The following is a 23837-nucleotide window of genomic DNA, read 5'->3' on the forward strand; positions in this document are numbered from 1 at the left end:
AATATTTCATGCTGGAGTTTGTGCAACTGACACATAATTCAGTCTATAATCTGCAGTGTTTTTTTGTGGTTTTAGAGCTAATCAGAGTAAAAAGGTAGATTTTGGCATGAAAGGGCACGTAGTGACAGGGAAGGTCGTGACCCATGGGATACTGGGTCCAGAGGAGGATGCAGCCCATGCTGGATTGAGGCAAAGTGGCTAGATGCTTTCCATGCATAGGGGTGTATAAAACATATTCAAATTAAACTTTTCCACATCTTGTCCTTTTGAAGCAGCAAGTCTTGACAGATTCTTTTTGGTGAAGCTTGCTGCCGTGCCCTGGGCATGTTTCTGAAACCTCTTGCTGCTTTTCTATGTGCTCTAGGATACACAGGACTTGCTGTGCAACTGAAATTCTCAGAGGCCTGATGGAGTCAGGAAACTCCCATCATTCTGGCTTCCAGCAATTTGCTCTCCTTTGTGAACTGGCAAAGAGGGAATAGTGCCCCAGGATGCTTAGAGTTAACACAACAGCTGTTGCATTTGCAGCAATGCAGCCAGGTGGCGTGCAGAGTCAGCTGCTGGGATGCTGAGCTGAGCTGCATACCCAGCACGAGGGTAATACCTTCCCAGCCACTTGGGAAGGACGCTTCACTGGATCAGAGCGGTGGAGCTTCATTTGGGGCTCAGGTAGTTCATCCTGGCTGAAGGGAGAGGATCATGATGTAGACCTTGGGTAACTGTGGTGTTGGTGGGATTTCAGGATGACCAGGACTTGTTTCTGTGGAGGACTGGGTAAAGCTTGTATGAGACCTGTTGTAGCAGTAAGTACAAACAGGGGAGCTTTGAAGCATTATATTGCAGTCTGGAAACTCAAACACATTTCCATTCGTTTGGGGTTGACTGTCTTGTTGGCTGACCACTTCCTGGGTTTTGGCTGTGGAAGTGGGTGCAAGCCAAAGAATGTCATATAGTGTCTTACATTCTGTTCCTGTATGGGATGTGTGCAGATCTGGTGCCTCCCAAACTGTGCTGAAGAGATGGATGAGACTCGTGTCTCTTGTAGCATGGGGTAGGTGTGTAACTGGGTATCTCTGGAGGGGGGGAAGCCATCCTAATGTGGTGATTGACAGCACATATGTCCTCCAATATGTCCTCCAAGGCTCTAAGCAAGGCACCTAGGTGCACAGAATGGGGGGATAGTCAACATGCAGAGATGCAGCCCGAAATGCAGTTCTGGCTTGCAACATTACGTGTGACAGCACAATGCTCTACCCTTGACATTCTGTAATTGAGAGCTGCAGATGAGCCCAAAGAAGCTGCAAGGAACCTCTTGTTCTGAGCTTAAAGCGTTAATGATGCTGAGAGGCTGATTAAAAATGGGGAAGTGTCTTTGGAGTCCTTGGGCTTTGAAATATCTCACTCTGGAGGTGCAGCTCATACTGCACTGCTGGAGCTGAGAGCTCTGGACTCTGCTTTGGCTGGAAAGCAAAATATAATCTGCTCTACATTTGGTTTGTTAAATATGCCGAACAGCAATGTCTCTTCTTTTAGCCCTGAGGGTTTCTGGCTTGAGAGAGAGATGTAGCAGTGGGCTGGAAAGGAGAAGTTTCAGTATTTCAGAGAAATAAGTGTCAAGTGCCAGTGTGGATACAGCCCCTCTGAGAGGGGAAAAGAGATGGTAGGGAGGTAAAAAAGCATGCAAATTAGGACAGGAAAGGACAGCTCTGATGGGAATAACAAGTAGTTTTATTAAAAATGTTAGTTTCCCTACTCGCATTATATCTCACTGGACATGAAGTTCATTTCCCTGAAACAGAAGCAGAGCTGTGGGAGCTGGTCTCACAGGGTGTCTGAACAGATGGGGAGTGGTGATGGAGGAGCAGTGATGGAGCAGGAGATGCTTGACAGAGAGCCCTGGGACCACTGAGGCTATGCAGGCTGTGGTGGGGTGAGCTTGACTGGGGCTCAGCAAGGAGGGGTGAGGAGCTCTGGGCCCTGCAGGTGAGCAGGGCTGGCGGCATGCAGGCGTGTGTTGCTTTTCTAGTCTGGTCTAAGGACCCAGCAGTGACATTAGGTAAAGTCTCCTTTACTCATTGAGAGCCATGATAGCGGTGCTGAAGCCACAGCACTGATTGCAGAGATGTGGGGTTTTCAGGGCAAAAAAAAAAGTAAGCTTTAGCACTGCGAGAGGGACAGTCCCTGGGATGGAACATGACTTTGTTCTTATTAGGGCTCAATTTGCTCCTCAGTAGTGGCTTTGGAGACTTCAGACAAAAAACAACTGTATTCTGGGGGATGAGAATGGGGCTGCACAACTCCAACTCTTGGGCATGGAGTACACTGTCAGAGCTGCTTGGGGTGGAGAACAGTTGGGGTGGAGAGCAGCACCCTGCTGGAGAGGAACTACCAAGACAGTGAATTTCAACAGTTATGTTGCCAGGAAGCTTTCCCTCAACTAAAACATCCCCAGGTGATGCATAACCCTACGGGTTTCCATCTCAGAAGAGTTTGCCTAAATTTCATATTGCTCAGCCTTTTTTCCTCCCTTGTTTTTTCCCAATTGCTCCTCCATGATTATTTTTATACTGTTTCTTTTTTTTTCTAACTGGGGATGTAAGGTAACAGACCTAGTGAGAGCTGATCTACCTGGTATGGCATCTCTTATAAGCTCTTTACTTTTTCCTCCAGAATTGAAGCTGAGAAATGAACAAAAGTGTCTTTGCAGCATCTCTTGCATCTCTCTGCTGGGTGAAACGCTGGCTGGATGGCTGGGCCCAAAGAGTTGTGGTCAATGGAGTTAAATCCAGTTCGTGGCTGGTAACGAGTGGTGTCCCTCAGGGCTCAGTACCGGGGTCGCTTCTATTCAATGTCTTTATTAACAATCTTGATGAGGGGATTGAGTGTACCCTTAGTAAGTTTGCAGACAACACCAAGTTGGGAGGGAGTGTTGATCTGCCTGAGGGGAGATAGGCACTACAGAGGGATCTGGATAGACTAGATCGATGTGCCGGGGTTAACTGTATGAGCTTCAATAGGGCCAAGTGTCGGGTCCTGCATTTTGGTCACAACAACCCCAGGCAACCCTGCAGCTGCCTGATGGAAAGGGACCTTGGTGTATTGATGGACAGTTGGCTGAATATGAGCCAGCAGTGTGCCCAGGTGGCCAAGAAGGCCAATGGCATCCCGGCTTGTATCAGGAATGGTGGAGTAAGCAGGAGTAGGGAAGTAATCCTACCCCTATACTCAGCATTGGTGAGGCCTCACCTCGAGTATGGTGTTCAGTTTTGGGCACTTAAGTACAGAAAGGACTGGAGCAGGTCCAAAGAAGGGCAACAAGGCTTGCGAAGGGCTTGGAGAATATGTCCTATGAGGAGAGACTGAAGGAACTGGGGCTGTTTAGTCTGGGGAAGAGGACGCTGAGGGGAGACCTCATTGCTCTCCTCCAATACCTGAAAGGTGCTTACAGCAAGAGCGGGGTGGGTCTCTTCTCACTGGTGACAGGACGAGGGGAAATGGCCTCAAGTTGCAGCAGGGTAAGTTTAGGTTGGAGGTCAAGAAACAGTTCTTTACTGAAAGGGTTGTTAAGCACTGGAATAGGCTCCCCCGGAAGGTGGTTGAGTCACCATCCCTGGATGTGTTTAAAAACCATTTGGATGTGGTGCTCAGGGACATGATTTAGCAGAGGGTTGTTAGAGTTAGTGTAGTATGGTCAGGTCATGGTTGGACTCGATGATCTTTTAAGGTCTTTTCCAACCTGAGTGATTCTGTGATTCTTGCTCACAGCTGCTTTCCTTGGTGGCTCAGCACTCTTCAGCTTTAAATCTAGATTACCAAGATGCCATAGCAAGTCTATTGCTAAAGCATCAGGATCTTCTCTCCTACAGCACATCCAATCCTGCAATGGAAAATCCTAAGGAAATGAATGGGCTGACTGGTTTCCTGTGCAGGACTGAGACTGTATTGTGTAAATCCATCAATAAAGTTAATCAAGTACATAATGCAAGGTTTGTTTAACACACTCTTGCTATCATACCTCTTTATTCTGCCTGGGCTGCTTCTTGCAATTCAAGTACACCATAACAAATCCTTTAAACTTTATGGCTTTGTAGAATTCTCCCTGTCCCCTTACATCATGTTTTGTATTTGTTTTCAGGTGGTTGTAATTAGGATGAAAATCATCTCTTTTTTTTGGGGGGGGAAATTTTACTCTGATTTTGGAACTTCTGATGTTGGTGTGGGTTTGAATGGTGGACAGGGTGCAGGGGGTGGGAGGATGGAATGAGAGGCAGCAATCATGGGGTTGTTCCAGGGTCAGGACCTGGATCTCTTCCACCTTTCTTGACTGCTTCCATCCTCCTTGTGCTGCCAGGGCCAGGATTTGCTCTTGCTTGGTCAGTCCAGCGGGGTCCAGTACCCACAGTACTTCCTTCTGGATCAGGGTTGTTGTCTTGAAGTAAAACTGTGTTTATTTTTTAGAAGAATAGAGCTTTTAGTGGAAAATATGATCTTAAAAACAAAGCCTGTCTAAAGATGCGCCTTTTCTACCTCTCTGTGGCTGATTCATGGGAAGACACCTCAGTAACCAAGAATGCCTTTGTTTTTTTCTTCTGAATAGGATTCTATTCACTTTTAAACTACCATATCCTTGTTGGCTTTTTCCATTGTAGTTCTTTTTCAATTTCTCCCAAGAATTTACTGAGACGTAACATATCAGGCTAGTTGTCTTTTCTTCCTTTTGTCCTCCCCTCTAATTCCATGCCTGAATATGCTTACAGAAACCATGTCATGATTCAAGTCAACACAGCTCTTTAGGTCTTCCATTAACCATCTGTGTGACCTCAGGCAGTTTTCTTTTACAAATTCACCACTGTGAATCTGTGTGTGATCTAACTTTTTGAGTTGAAAAGAAATGTTAGGGACAACCACACACCAAATTAGGACTTTCTACTCACGTGGCTTTGGCTTCAGTTTTAAACATTAGCAAATATTCTGATTTGGGAAATATGGCAGCAATTTATGATGAGGATTTATACTTGAGCTGAGCTGTGTTGGTGCCTCCGGCCAAATGCATATATCATGCAAAAGTATGGGTTTTTTTCCTCCTTCGGATGGTGCTGACCTGCCTCTCCTGTGCAGCCTCTGCCTGCTTGCCCATGCTCAAGGCTCTTGTGGCTCTGGTCTGCTGGGCTGCCATTTATCCACATCCTTCAAACCTTGTAAATGACTTTTCTCTCACATTTCTTCTGTTTGTTATCTATCCTAGATAGCATTGCACCTGGCTCCTTCCCGTGTAGTCACATTCTGAAACTTCGATGTCATCTTTTTCTGCTCTTGCATCTACTGAGAAACTCTGTCCTATGGAACAGCAGTCTTCATATTTCATCATTTCTTTGGGAGAGGCCTAAGCAGGGCTGCTTGGTCTTCCAAGTGCCAGGTGGGCTGAGAAAAGGTTTTTCACCGATAACATTGCTCTTTATTCTGAAGATAACTGGGAGAGACAAGGAAGGGATGAGGATTCTGCAGTAAGGTTTTTTTCTACGTGAACTGTAAGAGCAAATTTGAAATCTTTCAACAGAACCTCAAGCCTGATGTTTTTCAGGCTTGTCTGAATGCTTACTATTTAGGTTCAAACAGGATTGCTTTAATATAAACAGTTCAACTTCCGGAGGTCTTGACTGACCTAGTCTTTCTATTGTCTACTGGGACAAAGTAACTAAAACAAAATCCTTTCAGCTTTTTTTGAGATATGAAATGGTATTAATGGTATGTCAGAGTGATACCTCTGTCTTACACGCCATTCTAAATATGGGAAGAATTCCTCTGTCTACGTGTAAGGGAAAATGAAACGATCCGTTTGCAATTTTCTTACCTTGACAAAATGCAGGGAGTGACTCAAATATGTCCCATCCTTATGGAAATTAATTGTGTTAATGGGATGATTAGAATTTAAAGCTACTGTCATCAGACTGGTTTTTGTGGCTAATGATGGTTCTGGGGGAGATTATGTCATAATGAAGGCGGAGAACCTGGTCATCTATATATATGTGATCTGACCTGAGCCTTTTCTTTGGGTCTCATTGAGCAATGCGCTAATCGAGGCAACATAGGCAAGCAGCTGCCACCCTCACCATGAAAATAGAAGGTGCTTCGGTGGTCCTTGCTCTGGCTTTTTTCTGCTTCTTCTCAGGTTAGTAACCTCTGATGCTCTCTGTGCTGGAATCTGGGACTGGTACAGCACTTAAAAACAGTGAGATAAAGGATTTAGAGAGGCCGTACTATTTAAAATGAGCAGTGATGTAACCAGAAGACCATTTTTTTTTTCTTACTGTACTACTCGTGGGACTGATTTTACTTAACACATTTTTTTATAATGTTTTTTTCTTTTGCATGTGACAATGGTGAATTTCCTCCATATTCAAGTGCAAGTATCTATATTTAGTGGAGTTAACCGTTAAAAAAAAAAAAACAACCCTGAAACTAAACCTCCCAACTGCTTATGTGGAAGAATAAGAACTTCCAGCCAGACTGAATTTTTGCATAAAAGTCTAATTTTGAACAAAAATATACTACACCTTCTGGTGAGCTCAGAAAAATGGGAATTTCTAGTCAATCTCCTTGTAAGTGAATGCATTTTCATATGGCTGCAATAGGGAAACTTGAGCAGGAGCTCAGATCTGATGCAATGGTCTTTCACTTTACTGTTTATACTGAAAAAGATCTAATGGAGGATTTCTTGATAGTTCCCTGTGATGTGACAGATGATGCAAGAGAAAAGGATGAAATATGTACTATACATGCTCTAAGTGGCTTAGTAGAAAGAAACAGGTATCAGCCGGTCATCTACTGACTCATTAATTCTGTAGCTTATATGAAGTACTGCAAGTGGAATGGGCCTTGAAAAGGAATTTGAAGCTTTGGACAAACAACAATATAATGGGCTGGCTTTGGTATCCCAATTTAAGGTGGAGATGAAAGCCAATGTTTGGATGAGGTTGGTACCGCTACCATTGCAGTAGAGTAGAACAATAAGCAGTTATTGACGCAACCTTGAAATTGGGATTTTAAGACTGAGAGAAGTGATGCATAAAGGAGGGCACAAAGATGCAAAGAAGGAAAAAAATGTGATTTTTGTCATTTGAATGACAAAAAAACAGCAGTGTTCTAGAAAGTCTCTAATGCTTAGTCCTTTCTGTCAATGTACAATAATGTATTGGATTAGCTTTTATCTAGAGGTATTTGGGTGGATTAGGAAACTGCATCAAATATTTTAATTAAATGCTTTTGATTTAAAACTTCCTTTCAAAGACCTTGTATGGTTTCATTGTTGTTTATTTTCTGCTGCAGATGTTGCCAGCCAAGCTTCAATTAAGGCGAGTCCAACCTTTTCTATTCTGTCTTTCCTTTTGTATTGCCAACTACGCTGCTTAATGCGTGCTCTAAGCAAAGTCATGCAGACAAACCGTACTGAAAGAGCATCGTGCTTTTCCTGTGGCTGAAAGAGAGGAGTGATTTTCTATGCTTAGAGACAATGAGTGTACAGTCAGCAATGGCTCTAGCTGTGTGTTTGGTGTGCGATGCTGAACAAATGTCTGAACTGCTCTGGGATGGAATGAGGTTAGAAATGGTGTGAGCTGTATTTCCAGTAATATTTCAAGAATGTGCTTCTGATCCAGCAGTAACCCCCATTTCTGGTAACTTCTGAGTTTGATAATTATAATAATTAAGCCAAGTCCTTTGAGACTCAGAAAAATGATTTGATTCAGTGGCTGAGAAGTCAGCTTCGTTCACGTTTTAATCAAATAAGCTTCTCTCTCCTTAGTAAAGACCCTTTTGGAAAACATAGTAGCCAAAAATAACTAAATGCTTCATTAATTCTCTCGAGCCCACATTCCCAGCAGAAGAGGCAATTGGCTGATGCAGCGTTAGGCATTACTGCTCCCATCCCTGAGGAGTGTGCTTTTGTGGTTCATCCCTTGCACCCAAATCACTCCTCAGTTACTCCACTCTGGCCAATTGCTTTCACATCCTGTTGGCACTTCTAGGACTGTATTTTATGCTCTTGAATATAACATAAAGTCCTCCCCTGCAGCGGGTAGCAATTTGCAGCTGTATGCAAATTAAGTGCGTATTCCTTTTCTCATGAATAATGGCCCTTGCAATGAGTTTTGAACTTTCTGCTCACTGCTCCCAAGGCAAGAAGAGCTCAGAGTGCAGCAAGGGGTGGGGGAGACGAGTGTGGCAGCCCCCAGACAACCAAATGTGGATGAACTGTTTGCAGGACCTGGATGGCCTCCGGGAGAGCCCTCCGCTGACCGTCCTCCTCCGTGCATTTCAGAATGAGTGCATGAAAATCTGGTCCCTCCTTCGCAGCGGGAAGTTCTCCTGTCACACCAACAGGCAGCCCATCAGAGGACCTGATGGCAGGAGGGACCTCAACAAGTGCCTGATGTGCCAGCGGCTGCTGTGAGTATCGGCCCCTCAGAGCCCTGGGCCAGCCAAAGCAGTTTGCAGTTGTCCAGCAAACCAGTGGACCCAGCAGTTTTTTTTGTTTCTGTAGAGGATGTTGAATAGGATGGGAACAACTGCATGTTAGGCAGTGAGAAATGATGGCGAAACGCCACCAGTGAGGAGATGCTGAATACCCTGAGCATGTCTCATGGGGCTGGAGTCCTGGTCTGTCCCACTGCGTTGCACAATGAGGAGGTGGGGTTGGTAGGGCTGCTTTTAATCACCGGTTATTTTGGCTTTACGTCCAAGCACTGCACGCCACTCTGTTGCTCACACCCCCCTTTCTTGCAGGGAAAGATACTCAAGAAACAAAGGGAGTGGTGAAGAAGCAAACAGGAATGTGAACTCTGGAGAGGTGAGGCGAAGCATCACCCTGCTGCTGGCCAGCCAAGTGGTGATGCTGTGGGGTGGGCCCTCTGCTTTCTGTCTGTTCCCTGCCTGCAACATGGGGAACGCCAGCTTGGTCAATGTACATGGGTCTGGTGATGCTCAGGGCAGAGTAGCTGGAGCAGCAGCAAGCTTTGTGCTTTCTGCCTGAATAAAAGAAACCTGAACTCTGTTCACCCAGTCCCTGTCAGGCAATTACTGACAGAGCACCTATGGTCTGTGTTTGGCCAGAACATAGGCTAAGGAAGATACCTCCTGTTTATAAAGCACGCCTTTGGCATCTGGCAAGTAATTAGTGATGGCGCATGAGAGCTCTGACTAGGGCAGGGTGTGGGACAGGCTGGCTCTAATTGTGCCCTGTTTATCTTGTTGATGCACACGGCTGGTTTCTTTCACCCACAGCTGTCTCTCTAGACAACATACCTTTATGGAGAGGAACGTGTCTTTTCCAATCTTGGGTTTTCATTCAGAATTGGAGTGAACTGGTCTCCATCAGATAGCATTGGCTGCGGTGATTTATTCTTTTACACTTCCTAGTTAAGCAGGATAACTCTCTGGCTCTGCTGTGTCTAGGCAATTTAAATGATTTATAAAGCATAGCTGTTTTAAGGAAATCTTTTTTTAAACATTTGACTTGCCAATGTGTGGTCCTAAAGGCAGAAGGACTGTTCCAGAGTGTCAGGCAGAGACCCACCCTGGATTTCGTTGTTCAGCTACCCATTCAGTGTGGCTTTTGGCAAGGAATTCTCTGGACCTGACTTCCCTACCTGCAGAGCTGGGATAAGCTATCAAACCATCTCCTCCACACACTGTGAGGGTGGGAAAAAAACCCAAACCCTTAAAAGTGCTGTATAAAGGCGCCTTAAGGCTCAGTGTAGCATGTGTGCTGCTGATGCCCCAGACCTGTTTGCGGGTCCTGAAGGTCATAGGAGAACTGCTCAGAAGAGACAGAAATGCTTAAGAAGGTTTTACTACAAAAGTCTTGTGATGTTAACACATAATATCACATTGTGCAGAAGGTACAAATGCCCCCTCCTATCCCTGCACACCTGGAAGCTCAAGGTATGGAAGGGTTTGTTGTCTGCAGCCTCTTCGCTGCCCTCTGCTTTTTAAGATCCTGGGTAGTGTGCTCAGTGTGTGCCCTCAGCAGTTTGGGAAACGGACATCTTCATGCAAAACTAAGCAAGGAAGTGTTGCTTTTATACTCAGAGTAGAATCTAAGTTCTTCAGCCAGGCTCTTGTGTGCCTCCTCTATTAGAAATAAAACTCCCCCGGATCAGAAGATGAATGTGCTCAGCTAAGAACACAGATTTATTTGCTTTACAATGCGTGCTATGGTTTAAGAAAAACACATCAGGCAAACAATTCATGGTTTGCCACTGAGTTGTGCCTGAAGGAAACACAACTGTTAGAGATGTAATTGATTGGGCGGTGACGCTGTGTGGATTCATGGGAGATGCATCTTGGTCAGCATGTCTGTGTGAAACCACATTTCTGGTGCTGCTGCAGGATGAGTGCCGGGAGTTCCGGGATCTGTTCAAGAATGGGAAGCTTTCCTGCACGAGAGAGAATGATCCCGTCCGGGATTCCTCGGGGAAGCAGCACAGCAATAAGTGCATCATGTGTGCGGAGAAGTTGTGAGTAGAGGAAGCCAATGTTTGTTATCGAGAGTGGCAATGGGGCCGGGGTGGGCTCCTACAGCAATGTTCTCCTCACTTTCTCATCCTTCTCTTTCAGCAAAAGGGAGAATGAGCAGAAGGCGACCTCAACCAGAGGGAAACAAAAGGTGAGGTTAAAGTATTGGGTTCATATACAAGTCTATAGGATTCTTACCCAATATTACCACACTCGATTTCTTTGTCACTTTGGGGATCCACATGGCTTTTCCTGCCTGTATCTCGTTGATGCTCTTTCATGCCCTGAGAGAATAGTTTGTCTGAACGCTGCAGTCTATCCCACTGACCGCAGTGACATGGGAGCAAACCCCATCGCAATAAGAAGCTGAGCAGAACTGCCCTGACATCTGGCACAAGGGCAAGAAGGCACTGCTGCTGAGAGCGCTAATGAGGTTGAAAAGAAAATCTGGGTGAAAAGCTTTAAATGTGAGCTCTGAGATGCTCAAAAGTTCATTATGTCGTGGGAGGAGAGTTCAGCCCTGTGCTGTCCCTGGGGTGGCTCGGTTTCAGCTTTCCCTGATTGGAAACCTCACTCTCATGATGCAGCCGCTGTGCCCTTGTGCACCGATACTTCTCTGGTGAGAGCAATTCAGCAAGGGGAAGGAAAAAGAAGCACTAAGTAAATCTTGCCATTTCTGTCTTGCGAGGAACTGGTACGGTCCCCTTAAGCCTCATTCTTGGGGATAATCCTGTTTCAGTGCTTTTCCTAATGACAGTGGCACAAAAAAAATGGAAGCGTTAATGAAACTTGCTGATGGCAAAGCTGGGAGGGAGGATCAGCAGATCACTCAGGACTAATTGGATAGCACTGAGGCCTGGAGTAATAGAAACAAGATAAAATGTAATAACAGAGAGTGCAAGATCACACAGGCAGTGATTAACGAGAATTCCTGCTCATCAATTAGAAATGACAAAGGATAAGAAAGCTCTGCATTTATTAGTGGGTCACGGATGCGGCAGTCCTGAGAAGGAGGCAAATGCACATCTCAGCAAGGTCTGTGCAGCAGAGGTCGGGCTGGCAGCAAATCTCCAGAAATACTGCTTTGAAGAGAGAGGGTTTGAGAGACGCTGTTAGGGAGAAGCAGCTCTGCCACAGCAGGTCTGGGGTTCACCTGGGGTTTGGCTCATTGCCTCCCTGTGTCCCTCATCCACGCTGCCAGTGTGGCACTGGGAAGGTGTGGGTAAGAAGCAATGGCTAAGGGATCTGGTTATGCACCTCCTGTATCTGCTATTTGGGATCGGCTATTGCAGGGCCTCAGGTAGCCGACTTAAAAGTGGGGACTTCGTAGCATGTTTGCATTGTGCTGTCGTGCCTTAGATGTTGCTGCTGGGTCCTCAAAGTGCTGTTGGTTGTGTGTGTGTGTGGGGGACTTCTTGCTTCCTATGTGAAGTTTTCTGAGCTGCAACTTCAGCAACAGCTGTAAGAGTGCATTAAGGGTAGTGGGAGAAGTGGGAGGGACCCCATTACCTCATCGGGCACATCACTGGCATGCTTTGGATAGCCCCACGTGGAGCGTGACAATTAGAGCACGGCAGAGAGCTCCCAACACGTGCCATGCAGGCAGAGGCACCCGCCGCTCTTCTGACTCACTCTGTTTGTAGCCATGAGGCTGTGCCACGTGCCCTCTTCTCTCTCTCTCACACCTGGGCTCTCCTGGGGCACGTTTGGGAAGCCTCTGAAGATCGAAGGGATGTGGCAGGGTGCCCTGACTGCTGCTCCTTCCGCAGGATGACTGCAGTGAGTACCGCTCCCAGTTTGAGGCTGGCGGACGCCTGTCCTGCACGCGGGAGAACGACCCCGTCAGGGATTCCTCTGGCAAGCAGCACACCAACAAGTGCCTCATGTGTGCCGAGAAGCTGTGAGTACAGTTCCTGGCAACAGCAAAGAGGGAAACCTCACATTGCGAAACTGCAGCTTCTGCCTGTGTGGCTGCGCCTGGGGGAGTCCCGAGTCCCAGCGGCCCCCCAGGAGCTGCTCCTGCTGTAGGGCTGTGGCTACTGCCCCTCTTCCCACCTCCCCCCTAACCCCTCAGGGAGCAGAGGAGAAGCAGGGTTGATAGAGAGCAGCCCTTTCCTTGGGGCAGCTCCCAAGGAAAGTTTCCCACGCGTGTACTTTGCCTTCCAGATGCTCTCTCTACTCCCATAGAGCATATGCAGAAGCAGCCCTGATATGAAAGCAGCCACCTGGAGCCGGGATGTAGCATACAGTGGGAATGGTGAGGAGAAGGGAGAAGGCTTAGGGGTGGGAATTAGGTGCAGGGCCACCAGGGATGGGGAGGCTGGTGCCTAATGACATGATGCTGGCTTGCAGGGCAGCCCCAGGTCCTGGCAGCGTTCGCACTGCCATAGTGCTCCTTTCTTTCTCCTCTCCCTTTTTTCCAGCAAAAAAGAAGCTCAAAGAGGAGGTCAGTCTGGTGGAACTGCCCAGCGCAACAAGCAGTCCACTGCAGAGTGTGCAAACCAGGTGAGACTGAGCTCAGAGCCTCACCAGGCTTGGGAAAAGGGGTTGGTGGATCTGGGGACCCCGATGGTCAAGGGCTGCCTGTGGTCCTGGTGTTTGGGGTGCAGGAGCCTGCTGGTGATGGCAGAGAGGCAGGTTGCATTGCAAGCTCTGCTAGTTCATGGGATGGGTTTGTGTATGAGCGTGCATAGTGGGCAGTTCTGGACTCCTCTATGGGGCACGCATCAGAGCTATTTCTTCAGAAAGAGCCCCATGGTTCCTAGGGTCCAGGGGGATGAGAGGGAAGGACAGGAGCTGCTTTAATCTCACTGCTTTACTGCTTGGTTGTCAAACACGATCCTGCCCCTTTTCCAGAAGAGCTGCAGTGGCTCAGGGTTACAGCGGGGTGTAAATGAGAGACGGCCGTTCTCCACAAACAGAGGGTGAGTACAGCAGCACTGGGATCCCAGCCTGGCCCCACAAGTCCTGGGGTCTTGACACTGAGAAGAAACACATAGAATAGGGCATATACAACCCTTTCTCCTTTCCAAAGACATTCTTGCTTCCCCTGCACACAAAGCACTGGTGACTGCTACGCTCAAAATCCCTCCCTAGCCTTGCCCCCTGAATCCTGCCTCCTGGCAGGCACACACCTGTCCTGCTGCCTGGTCCAGTGCATCCTCATCTGCTGACCTGAGGCAGTGCTGTGTGTGCACCATGTGCTGTCTGGCCACTGAGCAACTCCTTTGGGTTTTTAGGGCTGCCAGGCTCTGGCAGGGTGCAGATGCTGTGTTATCTAAGCCTTGAGGAACTCTCTTAGTCTTCCTGTTTTTTGTTGGTGAGGCCCATTCATCTGCCCCCAGTCAGCACTGCCAGCAGACAAACAGTGCACAGCTCTCCATGGCAGCAATGGCTGTAGCATATGTAGGGGCCAGGTTTCTGAGATCATCTCTGTGACGGACATCTCTTGCTGACCGCCCATAAGGACTCAAAAGTCCCGTTGCAGGGAGTGCCTCCATCCCATGGCAAGCCAAGTGCCCTGTTGAAAAAAACAAGGTGCAGAATAATGGCAATGGACCTTAGTGCAGTTTAATTCCACCCTGGGGTGGTGATGTGGCTGAGTGGGTCTGCATACCCTTGGCTGTGCCATGAGCTCTGTGCTTTCTCTCCCTGCCAGCCCACAAGGAGACTTGGCTCAGGACTGCAGCCCGGCACCTGGCCGCCAGGGACAGAGCGGAGGCACCAACACCTACCAGCCGGTATGCCCAGCTCATGTGGGTCAGGCACAGCCTTTCCCAGCAGCTGCCCCAGTTTCCATTGTCAACCTAAAGCCTCACAATGGGACCTGTATCCTTGGAGGGGTTTAAGTGGGTGGTAGAGTCCGTACCCTGATGCTGTCCCCTGGCCTCAAAGAGGAGTGAGGCTGCACATGTCCAAACGGGAGTCACTGAAGCCAGTGCTGCTGCTGGTGTTGGCTCACTGTAGAAGTATGTCAGGTATGAGAGAGCATCCTCCAGGAGGTGATGGTGGTGTCCCTTCCTGCATGCTGAGATGTTGGGTTGAAGACTGTGGCCAGAGCAGGGTGCTGGGGCTGAGCAGGAGATAAGGACAAGGCTGATAAGAGGAGGGGAGAGGGAGTAGTGGGGGAGGACACGGTGAGCAATAGATAACGACTGTTTGTGGAATCATGTGGGAGGGAGAAGAGGGTGTATGCTCTCTCCATCTCCACAAAAAGAAAATTTGTTATTTTCAACCAAGCTAAAGCAGAAATTATGAAACTAATAGGAGAAAATAAGTTACTATAAAAAGGATGACTAACCTGTGGATCTTGCTGTCACGGGGTGTTGCCAAGAGCTACAGTGATTAAAAAAAATGACTTGCCACTTATAGTCCATACAGCAATTTAGGTAACATTTTGGAAGGGATAGGAAATGCCTTTCTGTGGGGCTGGAGGGACCTGAGTGCAGACTGCCTTAACTCTCTCTGAAGTCTCTGTCACTGACTGCTCTTAGAAAAATGATATTAGAATAGAAAAACCAGGGAGGCGGTTCAGGTATGGCAGTTTTAATGCATTCCAGAGGAAGCATTAGGCATAATAATGCCAGTCTGCTTCAGGGCTTAGTGGTATTTCCTGGTAGCTCCGGTGAAGGAGTGGATGCTGATCAGCCTGACTGACGAGGGGTGATTCAGAGAGCAGATCTGTGTCTCTCCTCGCTGCAGGGCCACCCGTGGGCTCTGTCCCAGGGAGATGCTGTCCTGGAGGAGAGGTGGCAGTCACTGTGAGGACTGGGGGGGACTGTTGGTGTGGCGGCGGTTGCACACGCGTGGGTCACACCGTGGGCAGTGGTGTCTGGTGTGTGGGAAGGCATCTGGCAGGGAACTGCAAAGGTCAGCGCTGTCTGTCTTTGTGTCATCGTTAATTACCCAGGTGAGGGAGGAAGCAGCACATTAATGAAATTAGCAAGTGATGTTTAAACAGAGGGTGTTACTGCAGCAACCTGTGCCACTGAACCCCCTGCATTGCCCAGCTGGGAAACCTTTCTTCTCCATGGTGCTTTCAACCCCATAGTGCTGCTGACCCCAGCAAAGCAATGAGCCATTGCTTAGTGCTGAATGGGGTTTTTTTTTCTCCAAGTGGGACAGGAGGTGAGATGTCCTTCCTGCAGCTCTTCTCCAATTGCACCATTTGCAGTCATTGCAACATTTTTTGTAGGACCTGGAGAAGGGGATGGGAACAGAATTCACTCCTTTTGTCTCTGCATCTTTTTTTTTGGCCTTTGGTGCAGAGGTGGGCAGTGAGGCTGAGGAAGAGAGGAGGCTGTAGGATCTCTGACCTCTGCTGTCTGAAACTTGCCATGATTCTGCAGGCACCTGTGCCAGAATGCTCACGGGCTGATAATCTAATCATGAGGAGTCTTGTTCCTCCTGCTCCGAGCTCCTTCTAGCTGTGCCACGTCTGCTTTGTAGGAAATTCGATGCCTAGATGCTCCTGCTGTTATGCTGGAGAATAAAACGAGAGGGCACGCTTAATTAGTCAGAGCTATTCATACATGTTTGCATCTCTTCATTCCGTGGGTGTCAAGTTGTGCTGTGTGTCGGGCTGCCCTTGGGCAGCTGGACTCAATTGTCGAGGTTTTCCCTTTGTTTCTGCCAAGTGGCTTGCAGAAGCAACAGGTGTGAAAGCTCTGATAAAGGACAAAGGACAGGTAGCAGAAGTTTATTGTATTCTCGTGGATTTGCAGGGAGAAGTAAAAGTGCCCTGGACTGAGATGTCAGGGTGGATCAGATGAGTGTATCCATGCCTGGCAATGGGGTCAGGGCAGCTTTGTCCCCACATCGTGGCTGGTTGGCCCAATAGGAGGTGTTACCTCTTTGCTGAAGGTGTGATGGAGCTCAGGGCAACGCCTGGTTTGTGAGTGCTTTGAGCGGTGCGCAGGAGGGTCTTGCAAGAGAACCAGCACCAAATGTGATTTCTTTCTCTCTTCAGCTGGACTGTGATCGAATTCTGCACGGGGTAAAGGGTGGAAGGATTTTCTGCAGCGAATCCTCACAACCCGTCTGTGGCACTGATGGGAAAACATACAGAAATGAATGTGACTTGTGTTCAGCTGCCATGTGAGTAGGCGGAGAGATTTCAGTAATACAGGGCCATCCACCATTCCCGAGTGTCTTTTGCAGCACAGTGTTTGTTTTGATATACCATGACTCACTATCAAGTGTGTCCTTGGTGCCTCGCTGTTAAGCAAACATAGATCAAATGTCTGAGATTAATATGATGACAGCTAATTAAGATACACAACTTTCCAGAGTCCCTTATTCCCTTTCTGCCCAATCATAGGATTGTTTGGGGAGTAATAAATGCCATCAAATTGGAAGTAGCATCAAAGGTTTAAGGAGCCCACAGAGGACCACCGTGACGATGTCAGGGAGCTGTGGCACTGGAAGTGAATAAGCAATGTCTTGTTCTCCCTTTGCAGGAGAGCATCAGTTTACATCACGGTAAACTACCGAGGTGAATGCCGAAAGACTGTCCCTGAAATGGTAAGTCCCTCCCTGCTGTGGCATCCCATTTCTTGTTCTGGGTGTGTGCTGGAGACCCAGCCTGGATCCCGTATCTGTGGTGGGATCATCAGAGCCCTGTTAGCAGGCTGCTTGTGGTTCACATGCGTAAATACACTTCAGGCTTGGATTTAAGGCGTTTTGAGGCATAATCTCCACGTTTTTTCCAGGCTGTGTGGTAGGGGAGTGACATGTCTGGGAAAACATGTGGCTTTCCTCCTGGGATTTTGGTGAGGCCAAGAAAAGATTGCAATCGCACAAACCATAAGGGCCTAATTTCCCAAATGATATCTAGGCAGTTGGTTGGGAAGGAAATATATTCCCTAAGTGGTATCCTTTTGGGAAAGGTCTTGAATCTTGTGTGATTGCCTTGTAGTAGATGAGTCAAAGATTTGTTAGTGGTGCTTTGTCTTCCCGCTCGTGGCAGCTCAGCGGCATTCAGAGCTTTGGTTTGGAGCCAGGGTGTCCCAGTTTGTGTGTCTTGGGTGTATGGGACTGACCTTAGTGTTGGCATGGACTGTTGGAAAGCTGAGTATTCATTTCCCCAGGGAAACACCGACATCTATCCCCATTCCAAACTTGGAATGAATCAAAATATCAAATCAGCCAAATGGAGAAGTTGTGCAAGTTTTTTTTTGCAATGAGAGAGATGGCTTCTGAATATGAATTTGCTGACAGTTTGTAGGTAAAACAGTATTGCCCGTTGAAAAGCTTTAGAGCAAAATCCCCACAACATTAGAAATGAGGCATCCCCATTCCTCTTCCTCTCTTCTGTGAAGTACCAGAGTGCTCTCAACGCTGTTTAAAGCTGAAGAAAAAGTGCGGAGAAAGAGTTTTGCTTGTGATCGTGCTGGAGGTCTTTGTGTCTCGCCCTTTGGTGCGATGGAGCCATTGCTGGTTCGTGTATGCTGGGAGTGGAGGCACTATGCATACCTGCTGGTGGCTGTGCTAATGATGCTGGAGACAGACAAGGTTGGGTGTACCACGGCAACTGAAAACTAGAGAAGATTCCCTCAGAGTTGTGCCTGGCTGGGATTCCTCAGCATTTTGTGTTTTACCAAGACGTTTTACCAGCTCTCCCGTCTTTGCAGTTAGAGGAATATGCCATACACTAAAAGTCAGACAATTTGTAGCTATTCCAAGGAGAGCTGGAAGCAATTAAACGGAAAGTGATAAGGTTTTTCCACTGGGGAAAATCCCCCACAAAAAACACCCCTCCAAACAAAGACTTATTATTTCGTTCTTTATGTATATTGTGTCACCTGAAGAATCAGATTGGAAATTTATGGAAGCCCATTTCCTTAGCAAACCCCTTGTGTCTATCAAAGACTTCCCTTTTTTTTCTCAGTTGGAAGCTTATGAACAATGTACTGACCAGTGTTATTTTATGCCTCTGAAATTCATGCTAGCATTCAGCTTAATGCATCCTTCTGAAGGCCCAGGCACTCCTGTGTGAAGGAGATCACAGTGCCTTTGGCGTCAGAAATGGTTTCAGGCTGTTGCAATACGCAGCACGAAGATGCAAAGGCCCAAAGACTTGAGCCTTGGAAAAAGATAGGAGATTGCTGCCCGAAAATGTAGTTTGTCCTTGAGTTGTGTTTTGAAATTAGCCACGGTAATGCTGTGTTGCCTGCCAAAATGTGTGTCCAAGCTCAGAGCCTGCAGCCATTCCTGCTAGCAAAGCCCCTCCTGGATTCCCAGCAGTTTGTGGCAGTCCTTCCCTAGCAGTGGCTGGATTGCCATCAGGGAGGGATGGCTGTAGGAAGGGACAGGAGAAATGTGGTTGGAGAGAGATCTGACATTAAAGGGTGCATCCGGACAGCCTGCACTGATGTGGTGGAAAACCTTCCTGCAGAGAGAGCCCTGGGGCTGGCTGGCAGCTGGGCCCCTGCTGCCTGTGTGAGCTCTGTGCCACAACCAGCCTCCTCTGATCCTGTTCTGCTTTACTGCAGATGAATGTAGCTGAGTCTAGGGTTTAGATTTCTATGTTTATTTTTAACAAGGCAGCTGGCCTCTGCGTCCTCCATGCTGTGACATACAGCTGTATTAATGGTGGGTCTTTCCAGAATGTTTCACTTTCAATGCTGTATTTTTTTTTATTTTGCAGTTTCTCTTTTTGTTCAGATGCTTTTTCACACATCTCCCATGCGACAGATACCAGTCTGTCCATGTTAGTTGACAGGTCAGGCAAAAAAAAAAAAAAAGGGATATCCAGTTTCTCCTTTTTAATCTGTTTTCTAAAGAACAAAGAACTCCCAGCTTTCTAATGGGCAAGGCCATTTTCTTACAGTGCTCTTTTTGTCATACCTTTCTTAAGAATGTAGTAGAAGGGAAAAGAAACAAACAAAAAACCCAGGACCTTTTCCAGCTTGATATTGTTTTTGGAAAGCACACAGATCCAGGCTGAAATCTGTCTGTTTTCTGAGGCTGGCAGTGATCCATCCACTGCCCCATCCCACCTGGTTCCTGTGGCCACTGAGCTGCCCAAAGGGGCTGTCATGTAGCCCCTAATGCTCTGCCAGCGTAACAGCAGTGGATGTACTTGGGGATCCACTTATATTTTGCTCTTTCTTTCCAGAAATAATGGAGTTCAGACTGCCAGCAAATACCAGGGATCAGCTGTGACCAAAGGTACAGTGGTGCGGTGATTTGCTCCCTCTTGGACAACTTGTCCGCATTTCACAAGGGTTTGGGTGTCAGACCTTGCCTGGGCAGGCTGCTGGGTATGTCTGGGGCAAAGGGCTCTGCAACACACCCTTCCCTATTGCCACAGCACAAGAATGAGGCGTGTGTCTTTTGCAGAAGTAGCAAGGTGATGGGAAGCCCCTGCCAAGGGGGCTGAGCCCTTTGGGGTGTGCAAACTTCATGAGGACCTCCTCATCTCTACAGGGGTGGGCCTTGCCCGTTCCTTTTCCCTCAGATATCCCTGCAGAGGGGGAAGGATGCTGGCAGAGCAGAGTACTGCAGTCCCTCCTCACAAGGAGGTGGAGGTGGCCCAAAGCAACCCGGCTTTGAGCTTTCCTTGTGGTTCTTCTGTGTCCCTTGCCTTTTGGAGCCATAGTAATAAACCCGTCTGCCCCCTGTTTCTCTAGGACAAGTAAAGGAAGATCTGATGTCAGGCACCAGGGAAGCTGCTGAGTTCCCCAGTGCTGTTGGATCCACCTTCATCTCCTTCTGCAGCCAACGGGCCTGTCCTTGCTCAGGTGGAGGGTGAAGGGCTGTGGGGACCCAGTGGTGGCTTCCCACGTTGGCCCCACGCATGTTGTTGTAGTCGCTGCTCGGCTCGGGCTCCGCCGCCTCGCTGTGTCTTAGCATGTTTCTACAATAAAGATAACTCCACAGCGTCCTGTCGCTTTTCTTCACTGAGCCTCACGGGAGGGACGTGTGAGTCCCCGCTCCGGCTGCTCGCCACGCGTCCCTTGAGCTCTAAAGCACCAAACCCAAGCGGAGATGTCAGACGCAGAGAAGAAGAACGTGGTCTGGGTTCTGTTAGCAGGGACCAGCAGTTGGGTTCTCTGACTCGCTGTGTAGGGCTTTGGGTGTATCTCTTTGTCTCCCTTCAGCCCTTTTCTCTTGCCTGTAAAAACGGACATTAAAGGATGCTTACCTACCTCAGAGGGTTGTTTGGAGATTTTAATTGGTTTACGTTAGAGAGCCCACGGGTGGAATTCTGTTCCTATGTGCCAATGCTGGTGTGCAGGAGGTTTAACTGTTGCAGTCATGGCCTCTTCCAGCCAACACCCGATGGGCCGTATGTATTTCCTGTTCTTTCGTTTATGGCTGTTACTTAAAGCAAATATGTTCTTATTTGTATAAACTTTATTGCAGGACATTTCCAGAAGACCTTGAGTGAACGTACAGTGTTTGAGTCCACTTTAGCTGTGACCTGATCTGCAAATACACTCTGCTGTAGATAAGGCTGGAGTAACTTTCAGATTTTGGCAGGGTTTCGCTCAATGCCAATTAATTTGGCTCCCTCCACAGATATTGATTTTTTTTTTTCTTTTCAATTAAGTTATCGAGATCTTTTTTTCTTAATGCAGCTAATGAAAATCGATTTTTACTCTCATAAAGTACTTCCGCATGTGTCACATTGATCTGTCTATGGCTTGATTATCGGCAGGCTTTGACATGAGGTTAATATTTTGTGTGCTGGTTTTTTTTCACCGTGTGCAAACACTGTGGTTTAGAAATATGTTACCGCTGCTTATTTCTACGTGGAAAATCCCACGGCGTGGTTATGCATGGCAGAAGTCACCAGTTTGATCCAATTTAGCTGTTTCTAGGGATGCAAGATTCCTCTGCCTTTGAGCGGGTGAATCCTCGGGTGTTATTTATACATTCTGAGAAGGATGAACAGAAGACGGTAAAAACGTTTGCTAATGATGTCTGCTGGCTGATTCCGGCTAAAATCGTGTGCAGGGACCTCGACGTGATTTTTATAAAGGCAGCTCACAATTTGAGGCTTAAAGTAAGTTCTTGCAAATGAAAATGGGCGCACTTGAGCGCGCTATTATAACTTGTAGTGATTTCAAGCACTTAGATTTTGAAATAATCGCCCATAAAAACCTGCATTAATTGTGCTCCAAAACCAATGAGCTGATGAGGAGGGTGCCCTGGTAGCCTCTTTTGCTGGATTTGAGCACCTTCTGAATTTCTCCTGCCACCAGCAGAAATTAGCCACAGAAATCATAGCTGCTATAAGGGTTTATTAATCAGATTACGAAACTGCTAAGAAGGCACACAACAGTGACTTGCTGAAGCTGCCTGTGCTGCTGTTAGCGAGCCTCCCGTAGGTAGCAATGCTAACTCCTTCCTTTTAGCAGTTTACCCACTGCTTCCTTCCATCACTCCTTCCTTTTGTAGGGCCTACTTTTGCAGTTTGATCCAGTGGCTTGCAGGCAATATCTGTCCCCAGCGGTGCTCTATGCAGCTGACCTCCAGGTAGGGCTCCATGTGAGCGATGCAATGTGTTATTTCCATGGGGTTCCTAAGAAGGAGGAAGCAAAAAGCTCAGGAGGTGCTCCAAATATATTATCCTGTCCTCTGTTTTGCTCTTTGTGGTGCCCTTTAACACTGTAAAGAGACCATAGGAGTCCTCTATGAACCTGGAAAGGTACCAGCACTATGGGAGGTCTTCAGTTTGCTGTAAATTATGCTTTATTAGAGGTATTTCTTCTGCCAAGACCCACTGACCCCATGCGGCTCACAGTGTTTTCTAAGGCTTTGCAGGACTGGTGTTACGAATTGGCACCCTCCAGGCCTCTCACAAATCTCCTGCTTCTCACAGCGTTTCTTCAAGTTCTCCCAAGCACAGCTGAGTTTTGAGCTCAACTGCTCCCTGCAGGGGCCTTGAGCCTCCTGCCTTTTTGCATAAAAGGTGTCAGGTACTTATGCAATCCTTAGAGGCATGCAAATGCTGCTCTGGTTATATACTGAGGACTGTTGATTCTGGCAGAACCCTTTGCAGACCTTGTACTCCCTTGCTATTTCCCAATCCCTGCAGCCTAGCAGCTCTGCCTAACAACTGCCATAGCCAACACAGCAGCAGGCTGTGCATGGTGCAAGGTGATGTGGAAAGGGATGATTGTATGAAAGCGTGATGCTGTGGTACTGCCTCTGCAGGAGACTCGCACTATTTGTGTAAGAGGACCTTATTTGTCTGCTGCAGAGCTGTTTCAAGGCTGTCCATACACCCCTGTGATGCTGAGCCCCTCCAAGCAATGCACTGGGAAAAGGAGGCTGGGGGGAGACCTTATTGCTCTCCTCCAATATTTGAAAGGTGCTTACAGCGAGAGCAGGGTTGGTCTCTTCTCACTGGTGACAGGATGAGGGGAAATGGCCTCAAGTTGCACCAGGGTATGTTTAGATTGGATATCAGGAAACACTTATTTACTAAAAGGTTGTTAAGCACTGGAATCAGCTCCCCAGGGAGGTGGTTGAGTCACCATCCCTGGATGTGTTTAAAAACTGTTTGGATATGGTGCTCAGGGACATGATTTAGCGGAGGGTTGTTAGTTAGGGTAGTGTGGTTAGGTTGTGGTTCACTCGATGGTCTTTAAGGTCTTTTCCAACCTGAGCAATTCTATGATATGGATCCCTGGGGCTTTCAGTCTTATCTCCCTGGATTATCACAGGTTCAGCTCTATGGCCCATTTGATTTATACCGGGGTCTGATGAACAGGTTTTTCTCTTGGCTCTTCAGGGATCCTATTTAGCACTTTTTGGTACATTCCCCTGCCCTACAAGTCTCCCTGATACACAGAGCTCTTATCCAAGACTTGGGACCTTCCCTACTCCAGCCCTCTGCAGGAGGTTTCTTGCTAACCAGTCCTCCAACCAGGACTGCAGTACACGACAAAGAGCTGGAAGAGGTCTGCAATACTTCCCCAGCATGAAGGTATGAGCACTCCTTTTGAGTAGGTTACTGAAAGTAGTAAGATGTCAATACAACCAACTGCAAGATACAAAACCGCATGAAAATTCAGTTTACTTTGATGCTGAAGGGCTGAAAAGAAATGCTGTGGTGTTAGCACAGATGCACTGCTGGCAAAGTGAAAATGAGCAAAGAGGATGAGATGGATGGACAGCTGATGGAAAAACTCTTCCTAATTGCTCCACAGAGCAGCTTGCTCGCCTGCAGGGCTGCAGCATGGAGCTGCTTGTGCATAATGCAGACACCCCAAGACCAGTGCTGTTTGTCTTAGCCAAGACACAGTTGCAGCTGCAGCAATTTTTTCTAGATGTCAGTTCCTTCCCTATGTTGCTGACAGGTGTTTGCTGTT

General features: G+C 47.5%; 1 protein-coding gene across 7 annotated transcripts in view; it reads left to right on the forward strand.

The window, feature by feature from the left end:
* LOC101749151 (serine protease inhibitor Kazal-type 5-like) overlaps positions 1-20667 on the forward strand; it is an 89567-nt gene extending 68900 nt beyond the window's left edge. For 4 of the 7 annotated variants that reach the window (XM_046900540.1, XM_046900538.1, XM_046900541.1 and 1 more), the window contains 13 exons: positions 7327-7352; positions 8261-8445; positions 8782-8845; positions 10387-10514; positions 10615-10663; positions 12282-12412; positions 12936-13017; positions 13369-13436; positions 14171-14252; positions 16481-16608; positions 16971-17034; positions 19631-19683; positions 20145-20667. In XM_046900540.1, coding sequence (XP_046756496.1) covers positions 8327-8445; positions 8782-8845; positions 10387-10514; positions 10615-10663; positions 12282-12412; positions 12936-13017; positions 13369-13436; positions 14171-14252; positions 16481-16608; positions 16971-17034; positions 19631-19636 — 921 coding nt within the window. In that variant the 5' untranslated portion in view covers positions 7327-7352; positions 8261-8326 and the 3' untranslated portion in view covers positions 19637-19683; positions 20145-20667. Of the gene's footprint in view, positions 1-6019; positions 6170-7326; positions 7353-8260; positions 8446-8781; positions 8846-10386; positions 10515-10614; positions 10664-12281; positions 12413-12935; positions 13018-13368; positions 13437-14170; positions 14253-16480; positions 16609-16970; positions 17035-19630; positions 19684-20144 lie in introns of those variants that run through there. The other 3 variants (XM_046900543.1, XM_046900542.1, XM_015293893.3) reach the window with 2 other exon arrangements.
* Positions 20668-23837: the final 3170 nt, after the last annotated feature.

The sequence above is a fragment of the Gallus gallus genome, chromosome 13 (assembly GCF_016699485.2).
Source record: "Gallus gallus isolate bGalGal1 chromosome 13, bGalGal1.mat.broiler.GRCg7b, whole genome shotgun sequence".
Lineage (NCBI taxonomy): Eukaryota > Metazoa > Chordata > Aves > Galliformes > Phasianidae > Gallus > Gallus gallus.